Source organism: Camelus ferus, chromosome 15 (assembly GCF_009834535.1).
Source record: "Camelus ferus isolate YT-003-E chromosome 15, BCGSAC_Cfer_1.0, whole genome shotgun sequence".
NCBI lineage: Eukaryota > Metazoa > Chordata > Mammalia > Artiodactyla > Camelidae > Camelus > Camelus ferus.
In genome coordinates, this window is record NC_045710.1 from 19,178,025 (window position 1) to 19,192,112 (window position 14,088).

The 14,088-nt window shown below is 39.7% G+C and overlaps 2 protein-coding genes across 9 annotated transcripts in view; one reads left to right on the top strand and one right to left on the bottom strand.

Annotated features, from left to right (window-relative positions):
- BABAM2 (BRISC and BRCA1 A complex member 2) overlaps nt 1–14,088 on the top strand; it is a 444,883-nt gene that overhangs the window by 37,524 nt on the left and 393,271 nt on the right. The gene's annotated exons all lie outside the window — the stretch shown is intronic.
- The window catches only part of RBKS (ribokinase), an 81,954-nt gene that overhangs the window by 30,183 nt on the left and 37,683 nt on the right, over nt 1–14,088 (bottom strand). For all 6 annotated transcript variants that reach the window (XR_001366716.2, XR_004326193.1, XM_006189745.3 and 3 more), the window contains exons 6-7: nt 7,086–7,177; nt 2,133–2,321 (exon numbers count right to left, since the gene is read on the bottom strand). Coding sequence is in view for 4 of the 6 variants with exons in the window: in XM_006189745.3 (XP_006189807.2) it covers nt 2,133–2,321; nt 7,086–7,177 (281 nt within the window). In the remaining 2 variants the exon portion in view is untranslated. The remainder of the gene's footprint in view (nt 1–2,132; nt 2,322–7,085; nt 7,178–14,088) is intronic.

Consider the following 14,088-nt stretch of genomic DNA (forward strand, 5'->3'; position numbering starts at 1 on the left):
CAGAGCATGTGTGCATATGGCCTGTAAAGCCTAAAACTTTACCATCTGGTCCTTTACAGAAAAAACTTGCCGATCCTGATCCAGTGCCCTGATCTTCCTGATCCTATTTTTTCTCTCCTGCCTCCCAGGATTAAGCAATCTGTTCTCTGAACTCTGTGTTTCACCTCTCCTGAAACTTACAAATTAACTGCAAGTGCTAAGAAACCAAATGAAAAGGCACAAAACAGTATCAACAAAGTGTGAAAAGCTCCTTGGTACCCACAGTTGTATGTAAGATGCTCAAAGTTGTAATCATTACGATCTATGAAATCTAGTCCTTCAACATGAAATTACTCTGAGGATTATTACTACTGATTTGAATTTGAGAGTTTCTAAGGCTGGTTTCTCCATCATTTAGTCCCATGCCCAAGCAGTGCATTTCCATACGAGTGTTCTGTGGTGGGCATGGGTTGTTTTTGTCTGACCACCATTCACTTCCCATCTTCTGATAAGAGTTCTTCGATTTTTATTTGACACCAGGGATGGCGACATAATGTGGGGCACAGAGTGGGGAGGGGGCTGCCAGGGACCACCACCTGGAGGGGGCCCATCTGAGCTCAAAGCCCACCACAAGGCAAGCAGAGCTGACAGGGAGAGAGTGAGTCCTGATGACGTGGTTCAGCCTCTGCCTTCTGCTCTACCTTTGAACTTTCCAGTTATGTGCACCAAATAAATCCCTTTTTCTGTGTAAGCCTTTTGAGTTGTGTTCCTGGTGCTTATGAGCAAAAGGAATCGTGACTGACACAGACTTTGAAAGCAGAGGCTGAGCTATTTCTGGGTAGCCACGTAGGTCCACCTTCTTCACGAGGACCCTTCATTTTATTTTTAGCAAGAGACAAACAAACATTTCTACTATAGTTCAGGACCTGGAATAGTTTTAGTCTAATGCAGGATTGATTTCAGAACTAAGGATCCTCTCAAATTCAGGTTACTGTCCTTCTTGACAAAACAGAAAAACTAATGGTTTCAGAAATAACTAAATACGACAAGAATAATATTCTACGAAGTAGTTTATCAAGTTCCTGATAAAGCACATTTTGAAAGGCAATCAGGATGTAATTTCATGGAATAGAAACATTCCTTGCACTTTTCTATTTTCAAAGCATATTTGCATCCAAAACTTCATCAAATGCCCTTAGACTTCCTTTTTGATAAATGACCCACGTTTTAAAGTCTTTTCTAAGCAAACAAACATATTTTATTAATAATAATAGGTCAGTTTCTTATAAATAAATACCCTAAAATTTTTATTCTTCCTCAGCTCTAGTTTCCTGTCCCCAACATTTACTTACTTTTCTACTTTAGGCCATAAACAAATAATTTTTATTTCACCAGCTATAGGGGAACACTGAACCTTTTTCTAATTTGTTTCCTTTTTCTAATTTGTTTCCTTTTCTAATTTGTTTCTAATTTCATCCCAGCTCCGTAGCTGTGACTCATTCACTTAACCCACTTGTCCTTAACACGGCCCCGCACACAAGAGTGTCGGTGGAGTCCACAGGCTTAGTTTTGAACCTCCAGTTCTGTTACTTCCTTGCATGATGATCCTGAGCAAATTTCTAAATCTGTAAAATGAGGATAATAACAGTACCTTCCTCATATAGTTGTTGTAAAGATTAAGTGAGATGTATGCAGGAGAGACACAGGAAGCGTGCAGGAAATGCTATTATTATCCTCTGGCTACCAGAACGGGTTCTGCTAACCAGTGCTCCTTGCTGTTTCATTCCACACCAGAGGCTTGTAAGCCTGGGTGATTTGTTTGTCATTTCAAATTTAGGCCCTCCCAAGGGCAGAGACAATAAATACTGATTTATTGAATGAATGAATGAATATGGGTAATATGGGTATAATTTTACTGATATTCTGATTTTATGGATGAAGAAACTGACTCAGAGAGGTAAAGTGACTTGAATAAAGCCCCACAGTGGGTTAGAGAGGGTTAAGACACACTTCCCCTGCCTGGTTGTTCTTCTCGTCCACCATATTTCCTCTTAGGGCCTCTACCTCAGGATCTAAAAATTCAGGTGCAGCATCTTGGTTACTAAACGACGATTTTCAGGAGCCAAAAGAGATTGTGAAATTGAAAAACCTACCGTGGTATCCACAGCCTTGACTTTCTCTGCAGGGATGTGCTTTGGGACAGTTTCTGTCTGTGACAGCATCACACATCCTTCAGCACCTAAGGTGACGATTACGACCCGGCAGCCCCTTTCTGTGAGCACCAGCGCTGCCTTCCCAGCATCCTCGGGGCTGCTGACCTCCAGGCCGGTCAGAATCTCAGCCTGCAACACACAAAAGGGAAAAGAAACAGTTGTGGGAAGAAGTAGCTTGGGTCCACTTCTAAATTAGATTCTTCTGTTTTTCCAGAAAATGTCTCCCTTCTTTGTCATATAACAAATGCAGTGGAGCACTTTGGTGGACACTGGCTCAGGAAAAGAAATAAAATAAAACAATAACAATAATCACAAAAACTAGTTATAAAACACATTCTTGAGACAACTGGGGAAATTTGAAAGTGGCCTGAATATCAGATGGTAGTAGAGAATCATTGATAATTTTCCTAATGGTATTGTGGTTCCTCTTAGGAGATGCTCACTGAAGTATTTAGGAGGTGAGGGATCATGTCTGCAAATTACTCTCAAGTAATTCAACCAAAACCAAAATAAGTACACATGGAGCAAGGGGAAGGCAATGCAGCAGAATGTTAATAACTGTTTAGGTGGAGAGAGTTAGGGAGAGCAAAGAGAATTCTATAAAAGAAGGAAGAGAAGGGGGGAGGGAAGAAATAAGAAAGGAAGAGGTTACTGCCAATGATTTTGATATGAATCATGCCCATAAATTTCACACCTAAACTGTTTTAGGCCTCTCTTGGACCATGATGCATTTTTCATATTACTAGTTTGCAGACCACTCATTTCTTTTGTTTGTTTGTTTGTTTGTTTTGCTTGAGAGGATGGAAGCGGAGTAGGAGAGGCTCTGATATGTAGCAGAAAAAGCACTGCACTGACATTCCGAGACATCCACTACTCACCAACCCTGGAACCTTCCCCAGGTCACATGCAAGCTGTAAAATGAGGGACTTGGAGAGGATCAGTAGTTTTCTCTCAGAATATTAAAATGTCTCTGGCTGAAGTAAGGGCGAGGGGCGGCAGCCCTGCTTCCTCATCCCCTAGGCTCCTGTCCAGCATCTCCCGGGAACCTTTATGGCTCTGGGGTAGGCAGTTGCAAATTCACTGGACTAGATGAATTATATGCTACTTTTTGACTTAGAAAGTTTAAAACTAAATTCGGTCTTTTCTTTATTACAGTTTAATCACATACTATCTCTTCTTAAGAACGGGTCTATCCCTGTCTCTGCTTGCTCTGAACATGCCTAGATGAATCCTTTATGTTGCCTCTAGATCATTCCACAGTGTCTACTCATTCTTGGCATCAGTTTTCTCAGTAGCACGGGTTTCATTAACTTGACCACACATCCCCCCTTGCCATCCTTTCCACAGGCCCTTTCAGTCTGTTGGTTGGTTATCCTGTGAGGCCACTTTCTATTTTCTTTTTACAAGTTTTGCATTGATCTTCATTATTGGGATCACTTATGTGTGTTGAGTTGGATGGTTTACTTTCAGAAACATTGATTTCTTGTGGTTTTTGAAAACCTTTTAAACAACTATTCTTTAATGAAAAATCTTGAACATGAAAAATAATGCACACACACCCATGTACCTCCCACTCAACTTAATGAATTTATTTTATTAAATTTTACTTTATTTGCTTTTGATATTTTTCTTTAAAGAAGTTAAATGATATCTTCCATATATATTATTTAGCAATGTGCTTTTCCTCTTAACATTTTAAAATTTGTGTTGACAAATGTAGCTTTTAAAAAAAAAAACCCATACTATGTTCCATACTGCAAATATGCTACGGTTTAAAAATCCATTCTCTTTTTCATGGACACTTTGGTTTTTCCCATTTTCCCCTTTCACAAGCAATGAAGTATAGGATATTCTTGACATTTATAAGTAATCTTTTTTCCTCTGGTTGTTTAAAAATATTTTTATCTTTATTAAACCTTGATTTTATATGGTTCCACTAAAATGTACGTTAGTAGAGAGTTAATGTTTATCTTATGTGGTACTTTTAATACACTTTTGATCTGAGGGCTCATGCCTTTTCTCAATTCTAGAAAACACCTTGCAGTTTTTCCTCTTAATACAGCTTCTCTTCAGTTCCCTCCAATCTCTTCTTCCTTCACTTCAGTTTGACATATATTTTGAAGCCCCTCAAGCTGTCCTTCATTTCTCTAACTTCTAAGGAAGTTAAAGTTACTCATACTTATTTTAAAGTCTTTTTGGAATTATTTTATTATTTGAATTTCACCTTGGGCAAATCCATCTTCAGATGGTTGATTTTGCTGGATTTCTTACCGCATTATGTTTCTTCATTTGCAGGCTTACTCTGCTAATAGTGAGTTGGAGATTCGGCACATTTCACCCCCTACCAGGCTTATCTCTGCCTTTCTAGTGGTTTCACAGCTGCACCCACCAGGTCCCTGAGGGTCTCTAAACCACAGCCACGTGATATGTTGGCAACAGGGAATTCCTGTTCTGGGGTTATTGACAATATTGCCAATCCAGTCACTAAGTTACCAGTGGGTTGGTTTCCTTCCTGATTAGAGGCAGTCTCTCTGCCCTCCTATCTCTGCAGGTTGGGAGCTTTATATATATTGTAGCCTCTGGCAGCAGGCATAGCAGCTTCCTCCACCCTTTTTCCTTAGCAGGGAAGCCTTAGCCCAGCATCTTTGCTTTCGAGTCATGGGCACCGCTCCAGTCTGCCATGAGTGGCACGCTTTCAGTACCCATTACCCAAAGGAGGCAAACCTGCAGCCATCTATGTCTGCTTCTGGGACTGGAGTACAGCACATCTAGGGATGAATGCTCAGTGATTCTGTTCCATTTCTGATCTGTGGAGTTATTTATCTTGTTTTTGAGCTTGTGAGTAGATTTTCATTGTCTCTTTTTACTTTTATACATCAGTGGTTTGAGTGCGGCACAGAGGGAGTATCTTAAAGCATGAACTTACATTGTTGTCATGATTAGAAGTCATCCATCAGAATGTTAAGCTTTTAAACTTTTTCTTTTTCCCATTAAGTGTTTGAGATTAATTTCCTTAAAGACCAGAGTTCATTTGTTTATTTATTCAATAAGCACTTACTAATGCTTACTAGGTGCAAGCTATGTGCCAAGTACAATATAACAGGTGATAATTTCTGAAGATAACCATCCATATATATCACATCATACAGGCTCTTTTCACACTGTGACAATGACAATCTTCTGCTGAGAGGTTGGGTACCGGGGTAGAATTTCCTCAGTCAGTAGAATGGGGCGGGGGGGGGGGGGAGAGATGCTGTGTGACTTCCAAAGCTAAGTCATAAAGGCCAACGTATCTTCTGTTGGGCTGTTGTGCTCTCTCTCATTATCCCTCTCTCAGGAGACTGGATCTCGATGGAATCCAGTTACCATATTGTGAGGAAGCCCAGGCCATAAAGAGAAGCTGTGTGTAAATGTTCTGGCCAATAGGCAGCGTCAACTAACTAGCAAGCGTGTGATTGAAGGAAGGTTCAAATGATTCTAGCCCTCAGTTGTTGAGTCTTTCAGCTGAGACCCCAGATATGGTAGAGGAGAAACAAGCCATGCTGTGCCCTGTCTTAATTCCTGATGCAGAGAATCCATGAGGGACAATAAATAATTACTGCTGTTGTAAGCCACTAAATTTTGGGGTAATTTATTATGTAGCAATAGATAGCCATTGGGGATATAAGAGTGAACAGGAGATGTCCATACCCTCATAGGAGAAGACAGAGTTATTGAATAAGCAATTTGAGCTGTGATGAGTGTTTGAAGAATAAATAGAGATGCTCTGTAACAATCTAGCAGGGAAATCTAAGCCAGTTTGGCAGTTGAAGGTAATCTAACCTCTTATTGTGAAATGGTCCCTATCTCCCACAATTCCTTTTTCCTAGCACAATGCCTGGCCACGGTGGTTGCTCAAAAATATTGCATAATCTATTGTGGCTTCTTAAAATTAGTTTCCTTGTGGCAGTCTTTTTTCTTGTTTCCTTTATTTTCTGAGATGAAATTAACAAAAAGGCAGGTCAGGAAATCCTAGAAACCTTCATTCAGTCTTTGCACCAAATGGAAAACTATTATTATAGTTCATTAATTATAAACTTTCTTTCTCTGTATGTTGCATTGTATATGTCTTGCCTCCTAGTGTTGGGGGAGAGTGCTAGTCTAATACTGTTTGGCCTATAAAAGGAAGAAGTATTGAAATTTTCTTCCTGAAATGCTTCAGACTGAGTTGCACAATATGAATATACTGATAAGAGATTTTACGTGGAGATACGTATTATGACCCTCATATGGACTGAGAGGGTACTCCCCTAATGGAGTGGCCACCAAAGGCTCTCATGGCATCAATGGAGAACCTATGTCTGTCCACCAGTGCAATCACAGGGTCTTCACAACAGAATGTAGCAAATGTTCCAAGGGCTGCACGTTAATTAGGTCTGCTTGATAAAACAGAATTCTCAGTTAAATCTGAATGTCAGATAAATAACAAGTAATTTTATAGTATAAGTACGTTCAGTATATTTTCCTTGCTTATCAGAAATTCAGGTTTAACTGGGCATTGCATTTTTGTTTGCTAACTCTGGCAACTCTAATACTATACTAATTAGTCCACAGAATATGCAATGCTTAAAAAAGAGAACAGAACACTGATCGTATGAGGGCAGGGGCAGGGACTAAACTTGGCTGAGGTTTGATAAGTACCCAATTATGGGTATGATTCAGGGAATCCTTTTTCTTCTAGGACTCACTAGTTTCCTTTTCTCTACCTCCCAGTCAACCAAAAAATCTGCTTTCAGCTATGCCCAAGAATTCATATGCAGTCTAACTGATAAGGTTAGTCTTGATTCTTTGCTTTATCCATTTACATGAAGGTCTTTTGTTTCTCAAGGCATGAGCAAAACCTTTCATCCTTACCTCACTTTCATTGCAGCAGAACACATCTGAGAGGGTGTAGAACCTGGGGTCCAGGTCAGCCATGGCAGGAGCTGGGTTGAACAATGTTTTCACTACAAAGGAATGAAAAAGGGGTTCAGTGGTTATCATTTTTCACATGGTGCATTTGCAGACATTCAGTAAGGGAAATACCCAAGCGCAACCGTTTTCCCTATTAAATTACAAGTCAACTTGGGGGAAAGGGTATAGCTCTGTGATAAAGCACATGCTTGTAGCATGCACGAGGTCCTGGGTTCATTCCCCAGTACCTCCATTATTCAAAAACAAACAAAAAAACCTAATTACCTCACCCTCCCCCCAAAATCAGCTTGGTTACAGATATAGAAAAGTCTGAAATCTCAACCTCCACGTTAGCCTAGTATCAATTTCTTCTTATGTCCATTTGCTCTACTTTTTACTTTACAACATTTCAGTTTCAAAGGTGAGCATCAATATTTACCACTAAGGTGATTACAAAGTCATGACAAAGGGCAACAAGAACATTAAAGGAAAATTTAAATGTTGTGGCATGAAAAGACATGTATAAATGTGAACATTTAGGCTGGTGAATATTTTTGTAGGTTACTTTAAATACTTAGTTGCCAGGTTAGTTCATAAATCCATTTTCCAGAAAAGATGAAGAAAGATGATAGAAAGGAAACAATGAAGAGTTCAAAAGTTTCCTGGTATGGAGAGTAAGCAGGAAGTTCATGTACATATATATGCATGCTTTGTACACCTATGCATGTCTTCCAAATATATTACAATTACTCATGCAAACATACCCACTCACACATAAGCTTACATTCTTGGCTTCTGTAGGCAATCTGGAAACATAAAGGAGAGACTGATAAAGGATGAGAGATTCAATCAGAGGTTGAGAGCTAGCTCAGACTAGGAGACCACAAGAGGAGGATGGATGGGCACAGCAGAAAAAGGAAAAAATGAGAATGTCAAAGCCATCACAGTGTCCGAAGAAGTGCATTTTTCAGGGGAGGAAAGTGAACCTCAGAGAGATGAGGTCACAATCTAAGGTCATACACTGGGAGATGCTGGGAGATGCTTAAGCTGGGTTCCTACCGGGGTCCTCTAACTTGAAGTCCAGGGTTTGGTCATTTCTAAAATGGTTGCCTCTCTAGGCCAGGACTCTGTCCATAGCAACACAAGCCCCCCAGGCCAATTCAAAACATTTTAAAACAGCCTTTATTGTGGAACTTTGTAAAAATTAAAAAACAGTATTTAAAAATTACATTCACAGGAAGCTCCCCCTTTGTCAAAACACTTACTTATCCAACTAGACTGGCTGGTCTTCTTTTCCTTTACCCAGGTCCACCATGCTATAGACCTAGAGTAAAATTCTCTAGCTGCAGTCTTAGAGACTCTTCCAGAACAGTGATTCACAGACTTGGCTGCTCAGCAGCGTCATTAGGAGAGCTTATTAAAATGCCTGATTTCTGGGCTCCACCTCAAACCCACTGAATCCAGATCCCTTGGGGAAAGATCAGGGAATGTGCACACAGGCAAGTTCTCCAAGTGGCTCTCCCACGGCTAGTGTGATCCATTCCATGCTCTTGGGGTGATGCATATCAGCATGTGGCTAGTGGAAGCTTCCACTACTTCTGATGGGGCTGGGGGGCGGGGGCAGTGGCTGTCAACTGCTGCACCTTCCTTAGTCTTACTTAACATTTTGGTTTGGTCAGTGGATTTTGTCCAGTGGTTTATGGGCTAACACTATTCCCACATTTTCACTATTTTAGAATCCAGAATGTCCACCCACAGAAATTCTATGGTATATTTTTGGCTGCTCATATTTTTGCACAGGGTTATTGTGTAGCTTAAATTAGAAAAGCCCCGTGTGAACTGTAAAGTGCTGTACAAATGTAAAGAATTGTTACTGTTATTATATTGTCCTTTACCTATAGCCCAGCAGCCCCGCCTGTCCACCCATCTCTTCTGACTTCTGTTGAAGTTTGTAGCCTGGCAACAATCTCTTTCATTGGTTTTCCCACTTCTGCAAGGTCTTAGAGATGTCAATTATGCATAAAGGCCCTCATTGCCCAGCATTCTGACACACCCACTTACTTTTTAGGTTTTCAAAACAAATATGCTGTTCCCGATTTTCCTCAAACTTTAAATGCAAATGCCATTGCTCACCTAGTCTGATCCTCAAATCTGCACTCAGGAGCTCTGAGCACAGGTTAGAGCAAACTATCAGTATGAAACAACAGGGCAGAGCCATTCTTCTCACAAAAGTTCCATTTTATCTCAGAAGATCCTTGATCCAGCAATTCCTTTTCTAAACCTATCCTACAGAAATACACAGGCATGCAAAGATGAGGTACAATGATGTTCATTCAGCTCTGCTTGTAACAGAAAAAACAAAAAGACACCTAAGTATCTATCAGAGTGGATAGGTTAGAAAAAATATGACATGCATATCTAATGGAATCCACTGCTGCTGTTAAAAAGAATGCAGCAGACCTCTGCTTTGTGACAGAAAGATTTCTATAATTTACTTATAAGTGAAAAAGGCAGTTTTATAATAAAGTCTTTAGTATGATCCCCCTCTTAAACAAACAAAAAACCCCTGTCTGTGTATTTACATTTATACACTTACATAGAAGAGAAAGAAGTCTGAGTGGTTACTCACTAAACTAATAAGTGTTTAGTTACAAAATGCTGAGAACAAATCTGACCACAGATTAACTGCTGTGCACCATGCAAAGACATAATTCTTAAAATATATATAATACCTTACATCAAAAAATGAGTACATTGTGAGTGAAATAATGTAATTTCTGGGTTTTGCTTCAAAATAATCCAAGGTTGCAGTGGGGGATGGGGAGTAAGGCATAGATGATACAAGACTGGCCAAGTGTTGATAATTGTTGAAGCTAAATGATAGTGTCTATGGGTTTACCATCCTATTCTCTATATGTTCATGTAGATTTGAAAATTTCCACAATAAAAACAAATTTTAAGGAAACAATTATATTGAATTTTAAGCAACAATTGCTGGAATGAGAAATTCTACAATTTAATTTGACTGTAAATACTGTGTAAAAATCAATGAAAACTTATTTGCCTGTATTTTATCAAGGGAAAGCACTCTTACCAAAAGTAAGTGGATACACTGGCTTAGAGTCTGACTAATAACTAAATTTAGGGGAAAAGTGAAAATGCCATAAAGGACTCCTTTTGGCTCGTGCTACCATAAATCAGCATGAATACTTTACCATGATGAAAAAAAGTGAAGAATTAGTAGATGTAGCTAACCAAAGAAGAATGCAAGTCTGTAATAGACAAGATGGAAAAAAATGATGTCACCCTGGAACCATGCAAAACTAGAGAACACAGGGTGTTCCAAGTAGTGACTGGGAGCTGCAGAGGTGATTGATAGCATCCAACAGTAATCATTATTCATTACAACGTAAGATGGACTAAACTCCTGGTTGTCTTAACAGCACGTCAGTGGCTGGCACAATAATGTCGATGAGGAACTGGTGATGCCTAGCAGGGCGGCTGTATAGGTATAAAGACAGGAAAATGGGGCAGAAGCTCTTAGTGATGTCACATGGAGGGCGGGGGATGGATAGTCAAGAAGGCCCTAATGACAAGCTCAGAGAAACAGGAAGAAAATCACCATAAGTAAAGAGACCATGGGAAGGCTGGGCTACCCAAAATGCTGGCTTGGCAGTCTCTCACTCTAGGGGTTCCTTTCTGTGACTTAAGCAAAAACACTCAAAGCTTGGGCCACATGCTGGACCATGTTATTGTGAAAGTCATGGTGGCCAGCCAAGAAATTTTGTTTGCCAAATGGAAAAGGACTAAAGTGGCATTAAAACATATTTTGTATCCTACCTAGAATTGAATCTTGGCAATCTTACAATCTCAATTATTTGTAATTGTTCCTGTAATGTTCCATTTGCTTTGAAATGGATATAAAGACCAGAACCAACCTGCATAATTTCATCACAAGCAGCTGCAGCACCAGCCCTGCCACAGGCCCATCTCACAACACTGTGACCTAGAGAGGAGGGCGGCTGAGAGGGCTCCCAAGTCATTTTTTGATGTTGCCGGTGCTGTTTAAAACCAATGCTTTCATTTTGGTAAAGACAGAGATTTCTGAGACAGTCTATTGAAAGATGGAGGAGGGTCTTTTCCTCTGTATTTTAACAACTGATATATAATCCAGTTATACAATGTGTTTAATTCAAACTTCACTACTTGTAAGTATACAGATAAGGGAGTTGTGATAATAAATCCACAGATGATGATGATGACAACGATGATTTTACCATCTTTCTCATAGATGGAGTATTGCTGATTGGCACATATGCAGCCTTGTGAGGCAATGGACAGGACACTCAGCACTCAACAGACCTTTAAGGTCTGCTCGTTCTGCTCTGTGATCAGTCCATTCACACAATGTGACATTACAGAACTGTGAGAACTCTCAGTCCCATTCCCTTGTTCCACAGAAGAAACTGAGGTCCAGTGCAAGGAACTGACTTACTTGCATGAGGTCCCCCATTTGCTGAGTGATTAATTCTGAATTCCAAGTCATACTTCATGACTCCCAAACCCACTTCTCTCAGGTGAGAACGAAGATACATTAAATTCAAACACACACACCATTCATAGTATAGAATCTAGCCTGTATCTGACTGGTAATTACCAAATAGGGACCAGCTGAGCTCTAGACGGAGGCACGTGTGGGTATGTGTGCTTGTGTGTGTGTGTGTTTTATGGGGGAGACTAGGGGACACATTACTGAAAACACCCTAGAGTCTTGTCTCTGTGACTTAAGCAGTAATAACACTCAAGGCTTAGGCTACATATTGGACAGTGTTACAATTCATGTGTTTTACTTTTCTAGAGATACTCTTTACAAAGGCTGGGTTCCTTGAAATCAATGGGCTGTGGCAGTTTCTTTATTTAAAGTGTGCTCTAGGACACAGAACTTGGGTCTTGGAGTCTGGAATCCTGGTTTCTACACTGACCTTGGTTGAGCTAATTCCTTAACCTCACCGAGTGTGTCTTCTCCCCTTCAATCTGGGAGAATAATGCCCGCCATACCTTTATCATAAGGTTTTTCTGAGGATCAAATAGATATGAACATGCTTTATAAGCTATAAAGTACAGATAAGTGCAGGTATACTATACACAGCAATATGACTATGTAAGAAAGATCACACAGAATTAACACTTAGGCGTGCTGGCTCTCAGGAAAAATGTGACGTAGGCTAGGTGGTCTTTGGCTCACCGTCACCTACCCTCACCCATTCCTGATGCCTCAGGTTCTCCAGCTCCTCAACTGGAAGATGCCTGGCAGGTGATGGAGGAAGCATTGCTGGACCCCACCCATCCGGGCAACTCTAGCCTCATCTGTGAAAGGTTAGATCCTCAACTGTGGTTGCTGTACCTTTCCTCCACGAGCTGGGTAGGTAGCAGGCTATTAGACTAGGACAGGGGAAACAGCATCTCTGAGAAGCAAGGGGTAGTAGGAAAAAAAAAGTTAAGTGAGACTATACTTTGACCTATATAAGGAAAGACAGGAGCATGAATGGAGTGGCACATTGTATTCACATCACCCGGTGAAGATGAGTGCAGGGCAGAGGATGCCTACCATAAGCCTGAGACTGTGACACCCTGAGAAAATGTAACCAAGTAGGTTTTGGCTTAGAATTCTTTCTGACAGCTTCGAGTCCATTAAAAATACATTAAGTATCAGTGAGAATTTGCCATGGCATGTTGTTTTGCCAAGAGGAAATATGTTAAATCAGGACATACATTTAAAAAATTCTCCACCAAATCATTTTAGTAACTTATTTTCCATTTATTGCTATGGAGAACACTATTCACTTTGGAAAAAATCACATAAATACACAGACACACACACATACATTTACTGTTATTTTTCTTCTTTTTTTTTTAGTTTTGTATCTTGATGAGAAGTTTTATCTAGAAAAGTTGATGTGGTTCTCTCTCTGTTTTCTTCTTAACATAAATCACAGAACAATGGCCACAATATCAAAAAGAAGTGCTTGTCTTAGAGTGGCTACTTTTTATTTTGACCAGAGGGTGCTGAGATCAGGGTATTATCCTAATTTTAATTTAAAGAGAGAAGTGAAAGAGAGAAGAAAATTGGTGTTTACTGAGAAATATGGCATCATATTTTATTTTATTTCATTCTTAGAACAATTCTGCAGGGGAGTATTGTTATATGAATGTAACAGACAGGACTCAGAAAAATCAGGTAATTTTGTTAGGACCACAAAGCTAACAAGGAACAGAAATGGGATTCTAACTCAGAAGATGCTTTCCCCACTAGTCAGTGATGAAAAAGAAGCAAACAGAAAGAAACTCTCTAGATTTATAAAAGTTTTCTGTTTGCTGGGGATGAGAGAAGGGGAGTGGGTGGGAGAACAGATGAATCAAGATTAGCCATGAGCTGATGATTGCTGAATCTGGGTGATGAGTTTCCTTACACAATTCTGCCTACTTTGGTGTGTTTGAAAATTTCCAAAGTTCAAGATTAAACAAGACAAAAAAACTGCTTAAAGGACATTGACAACACAGAAAATGCTACATATAAGTAATCTTTTGTTTTTATAGAAAAGACAATAAAGTTTTACAAAAAGGAGAAAGAACTAATCTTCAATTCCTTGAAATGTTTACCAAAATGTACTTGGGCAGTGATTATATGTGACCTGCAGCTTAACCTCTGCTTCTCAGAATGGAAATCATTCTACTACTTAGAGTGTATCTTGGACAATGGGCTCCTTCAAGATTCTAGTTACTACTTAAATTATTTCTGCTAACTAGATTGGAGATTTATATTTTGGATTATCAGAAATGCTATTCATATTCTTTTTATCTTATTTGTAAGGTTTTCTAACATTATCGAGAACTACAAGAAGACAGTGAATCTCACAGATGGGAGATAGAGTATTTTAAGGCAGAAAAAGTATGGCTTTGCTTA